Source organism: Diaphorina citri, unplaced genomic scaffold, assembly GCF_000475195.1.
Source record: "Diaphorina citri unplaced genomic scaffold, Diaci psyllid genome assembly version 1.1 scaffold1314, whole genome shotgun sequence".
NCBI classification, from domain to species: Eukaryota; Metazoa; Arthropoda; class Insecta; order Hemiptera; family Psyllidae; genus Diaphorina; species Diaphorina citri.
Window position 1 is genome coordinate 85,339 of NW_007378743.1, and position 5,689 is coordinate 91,027.

A 5,689-nucleotide genomic window follows, 5' to 3' on the forward strand; every position below is an offset into this window, starting at 1 on the left:
TTTTTTGTAACGAGGGTCGAATTCTTTTTTTTTTTTTTCAATAGTCCTACATACTGGACTCCGCACACAGGAATTTCGTCAGAAAAAAATACCCATTTCAATGTATTGTAATGCAGAGTAGAGGGAACTGTAACTGCACAGGTCTCATCGTCCCGAAATCAAAGAGGGAAAGGATGGAGGGACACTTGTTTAAGGGATAGTATTTGTTCAAGGGGATAGACAGAGGGAACTGTAACTGCGGAGGTCTTACACACAGGAATTTCGTCAGAAAAGACCCCCATTTAAAATGTATTGTAATGCAGACTAGAGGGAACTGTAACTGCATGGGTCTCATCGTCCCGAAATCAAAGAGACAAGAGGGAAAGGATGGAGGGACACTTGTTTAAGGGATAGTATTTGTTCAAGGGGATAGACAGAGGGAACTGTAACTGCGGAGGTCTTATCGTCCCGCGAAAGCGGAGAGAGACGGAGGACAGGATAGGACAAAGCCGGCCGGTCCGAAAACGAACCTTGTCTGTTCAGGATACAATCCGCCCCGGGCGAGAATCGAACCCGCGACCTAGCGCTTACAAGACAGACGCGCTACCCTCCAAGCTAGCTAGGCTAGTGGAACTCTAACTTTTAAGAAATGAGTAAAAACCATACGTTTTAAACTTTCTTATTTACTAAGTTACTAGATATTTTCAATACTCCTATCTTTTTATTTTATTACTTCCTTTTATTTTTTATTTAATTTATTTTATTTTATTTTATTTATTTTTATTATTATTATTATTTTTTTTTAAGAAATCTGTTATTTTGGTTTGCTTTGTAGCAATAACCAATAACTTGGACCATAGGCCACAATTTCTAAAATATGAAAGGATTTCTATAATGTATCAAGAGAAAAACATAAGAGGAGGGAGAGCGCAGAGATTAACAAGTTTAAACTGGAAATTTCGAATTATCGAGTGTTTTTGGTAGACAAACTTCGAATTATAGAGTGTTTTTTTTCTTGGTCCAATTCTTTTTACTTCGATTTATCGAGCGTACCAAAATGCATTGATTTTTTTCGAAATATCGAGAGTTTTTCAAGGGACCAGACAGTTGCTTCGATTTATCGAGAGTTTCGAATTATCGAAGGTTTGAATTACCGAGAGTCGACTGTATTAACCATCGAAAATTTTTGTGAAAAAAGGAAGTACCTAGAAAAGAAATATGTTACTGGATACTGGGTAGGTAGGTATACCTAATATCTAACATGTGTTGGGTACTTAGGTACTTACCGTTGGGTCCTTCATTGGGTTGCATAAAGGAGAGTAGATACTTGAGGAATGAGAACACAGGAAATCCATTGGTACCATTACACTCATTATTCTGCACTATGTAGCTATCACCCTTACCAAGTGCTGGGAATTGTACTCCGGCCTTGCTATGTATTATGAGAACAGCACTTGTAATGAATATCCAACGTACGAGTTTCATTTTCATTCGAATAAGAGTTCAGGAATATTACTAGGTACTATCTAATGCTCGGGAATTCAGTTACTAAAGTTCAGGAACTTTTTTATGGGAGCTTTTTTCAAACTAGGTTTCTTTTCTCAAGACTGTAAGCTATAGGTAAGCAAGTAGGTATTTAGGTAGGTATAGGTATAACATAAAATTGTTTTTAATAATCGTAAGAATATTTAAAAAATTAAAATGAGATAAAAATAAATAAATTATTCTTATCAAGACAATTTCGATTAATATTTGCAAAAAAAAAAAAAAAAAAAAAAAATTATAGCAATAGCCAGCTTGGAATCCTAAGCTAGAATCATAAGCATATTTTTTTGAGCCTAGCTGGCTTGAAGGGTAACGCGTCTGCCTTGTAAGCGCTAGGTCGCGGGTTCCCGCCCGGGGCGAACTTTTTCCTAAACAGATAAATTTTATTCGCGAAACGGCTGGCTTTCTTCCGTCCTGTCCCGTCTTCCTTCTCTTTTCCCTTTCAGGACGAAAAGACCTTAGCAGTTACAGTTCTCTCTATCAATCCTCGAAAAAATCCCTCTGAAAAAAAAACCTGGTACATTTCCTATCCAAGAACAGAGAAAAATTTTAACTAGAAAATTTCCGCCCTGTCCGGGATTTGCGTTTCACACTCCTCCTGTTCAAATTCACGCACTCTGCCGCACACCTCCAAGAGCAAACTCCCTAGCAACCGAAGCGTCCCTAGCAACCCACGCGTTGCTATGGTAACGCTCCCTAGCAACCAAAGCGTCCCTAGCAACCAAAACGTCCCTGACAACTATTCTGTTCTATTTCAGAACTCCGACCTCGCATTTCACACTCCTCCTGTTCAAATTCACGCACTCTACCGCACACCTCCTCCAAGAGCAAACTCCCTAGCAACCAAAGCGTCCCTGACAACTATTCTATTCTATTCTATTTCAGAACTCCGACCTCGCATTTCACACTCCTCCTGTTCAAATTCGCGCACTCTACCGCACACCTCCTCCAAGAGCAAACTCCCTAGCAACCAACGCGTTGGCATGGTAACGCTCCCTAGCAACCAAAGCGTCCCTGACAACTATTGTATTCTATTTCAGAACTCCGACCTCGCATTTCACACTCCTCCTGTTCAAATTCGCGCACTCTACCGCACACCTCCTCCAAGAGCAAACCTTTCAGTAAATTGTAGATAGTGTGAGAAGTACCTATAGTTCATGTAGAAAAAAGGCCCTCCAAACAAATTACAAGTTGAACTTTTAATTCTGGGTCCAAAATTCTCAAAATATTAAAAGTGCCCATTTTTTTAGCCCAGATTTTCATTTTTGGGGGCCTGTGGGTAAACACCTAAGAATGTGCTTCGACAGACAAAGTGTTAAAGATGGGGAAAAGAGACTCCGCCCAGGGGGGGGACTATAACTGACTCACTCGGAACCTGTAACTATGTATAACCCACTTTGAACCTAGAACTCACTCACTCCTCACACTTCTCTGGACTTTAGAGGCAGATACACCTACGAGTATTTATAGGAAATCGAATTATTCTGGATGTTATGTTCGGTCAAAATTGTGTCCAGGCTTGTCCCTTGTTTTATCAATGTAATCCAGCGATGGCTTCAATCTCTACTGCTGCACCCTGTAGAAAAAATTAAAACAATGAAATATATAGACCCCAACTGTTTTTTCCTGCCTCGGTGGCGTAGTGGCCAAGACGCTCGCCTGGTAAACAGGTGGGCGTGGGTTCGATCCCAGCCGAGGTATGGAATTTTATCCTCATTTATTTGAGAATTTGACTATAATAATGGAGCTCTCGGGGTTAGGTGGTAGAGAACGCCTAAGGCGTTAACCTCGCCTAGTGGTTGCCTTCCACTCAAGAGTCCATTATTATTATTATCATAATTTTCTTTGTGCGGAACAGTTTCCAAACTCATCAATACTATCAAGTCATGTATAAACCTGGACATTACCTAATTAGGTCTATGCCTACATTACCTACACGCCTGTTAGGTTTTAAACGGCTCTACTTCCAAGATAAAATAATATTTTAATCGAAGTATTCAGTAATTTTAATCAAAATAGGTACCCAAGTATTCACTTCTCAGTTTCCAAAGTTCAATCCTTTAGGTCTTCCGCATTTTTGATTCAGACTAGGTGTAGGTAAATTCAGGTGACTTTATGGTAAACTGTTAAAAGAAAACTTAGGCCAGCCTAGATGGTTTGGAAGGTAAAGTGGCAGCTTTGTAAGTGCTAGGTTGGGAGTTCGATTCCCGCCCGGGGCGGATTTCATCCTAAATAGATAGGGTTCGTTCTTGCCATAAACTATCCTGTCTAACTTTCTCCTATCCTGACCTTCTCTCTTTAATTTCGGTATGATAAGACTCCATAAAAAAAAAAAAAACAAATAAGTAAGTAATGAGAGAAGTTTTTTTCAACCCAAAAGTTGGCAATTTGTATGCAGGAAAACAGCACTTTATTGATAATAATGCTTATTTTATACTGCTTAAATAAGACCTTAAATAGGACTACATTTTGTATTCTCAAGTGAGAAAATCTGGGCTAGAGTAATGACCTGAATAAACAGCGAAGAGCTTTTGACATCAAAAATTGAAACAAGTTGAATGTCAGACATCAACAAGATTTCATTCTCAAACATTTCATGCAAGTGGTGTTTAAATGAGGTCAGTAGCTGAGCTGTCTACTGGCCTTATGCAGCCATTACCCTACCTATTATACACAAGATTGAAAATATTACAAAAGTGTCAAATACACAGGCAATAATGTTGCACAAGTTGGCTTGTACAGGAGCCTTTTGCTGAAAATGTTAACCCATGAGAGCCGGAGACTACAATAAAGTCACATCAAACTTGACCAAACCCTTCTCTTTTTCGCCAATATCTCAGTTGCTCCATGTCAGAGTGCATCGGGAATTTGTCTAATAGTTAGAAAACAAAATTTCCTACTATGTTCACTATTATTTGACATATTTACTCAGTACCGATCCGGAGATAGAAGCAGTTAAATTTCAACAAGATCCAATGGAAGAAAAGAAAGTTTGTCTCTTCTGGGTTAACAAACAGAAAGTTACAGAAGAGTCACTTGCACCAGAGACTTCCCTCAAAAAGCCCACTCCCAAGTGTTATATCAAAAGTATAGCTCTACCTTGAAAACATTTTTTTCCTGACAGTTGCACAATGGTTGAGAAACAAATGTAGGTAAAAAAATATTCAGAAGCCATGACAATGAAAACGGATGCTAATTTTTGTGTTTAACCTAACCCCATAATAACTCTAGTCCCTGCTCATTTGTGACAACTCCTTTTTATATTAATTATTATCCATTCACATGACTTCTAAACAAGTACCCAAATGTTTCTGGTGAGTACAAGGCTTTTGCTAAACAACTGACTGCTCTATGACCCTTATTATTCCCATTTATCCTGGTAGCGGAGATCAGACAGATGGTCGGTGAGTTTGGTGTGCTTTATGAACTTCTGCAACTTCAGTGCTCTCCGTTCCCTCCTGAAATTTTCATTTCTTTCGAGATCCTTCAAATGGACTAGCTCTTCTTCCTCGGTCAAATACGGATGCCTCAGCAAGAACATGTTCCGTTCTTCAATTTTAAACTCTTCGATCTTGATGGCTTTCCGCAGATGAGTCACTGGTTCAACAATACGATACTTTCCACGGAATATATTTCCTTTAGGATATTTACGAGCTCCTCTCAGCAAGATCTGGGTCAAATGCATGATAGAGGATTGAGTTTTCTCTTGAACCGAGGTACTTTTTGAAATCTACTCTGTTACAGCTCTGATCAACACATCACCTGTGTAATTTTTTGTCGATTCACAGAACGCTTTGTAGACCCAAATAAATTGGTATTTGATCACTAAAATTACCTGAATAGCACACACAAAGACATATAAAAAAGGACTGAGAGCACTCCTTATCATTTTTACTGCGGAAATATTGCCGCTTACGAACCTACCTCGCCTTAAAAACGACGAGCACTCTACTGACTATTCATTCGATAAAAAATTGGCCAACTACTTCTCGCTTTATACTCTAACTCCCTCTTCACAAAATAAATTTGACATGATCCTTAGGTTCATAGGTTCAACGAAAAATGATAAAGACACACACACGATCAAGAGTCCATTAAAAATCACTAGTTTATGGTTAAATACACACCAGAATGATTCTGCATAGAAGTCACGTTAGCTGTTTTT

At 38.9% G+C, this 5,689-nt stretch overlaps 1 protein-coding gene across 1 annotated transcript; it reads right to left on the bottom strand.

The window, feature by feature from the left end:
- Nucleotides 1-4,885: 4,885 nt before the first annotated feature.
- On the bottom strand, nt 4,886-5,209 carry LOC113469956. The gene has a single exon (XM_026828034.1). It carries the CDS (start codon nt 5,207-5,209, stop codon nt 4,886-4,888), a length of 324 nt encoding a protein of 107 aa, XP_026683835.1.
- Nucleotides 5,210-5,689: the final 480 nt, after the last annotated feature.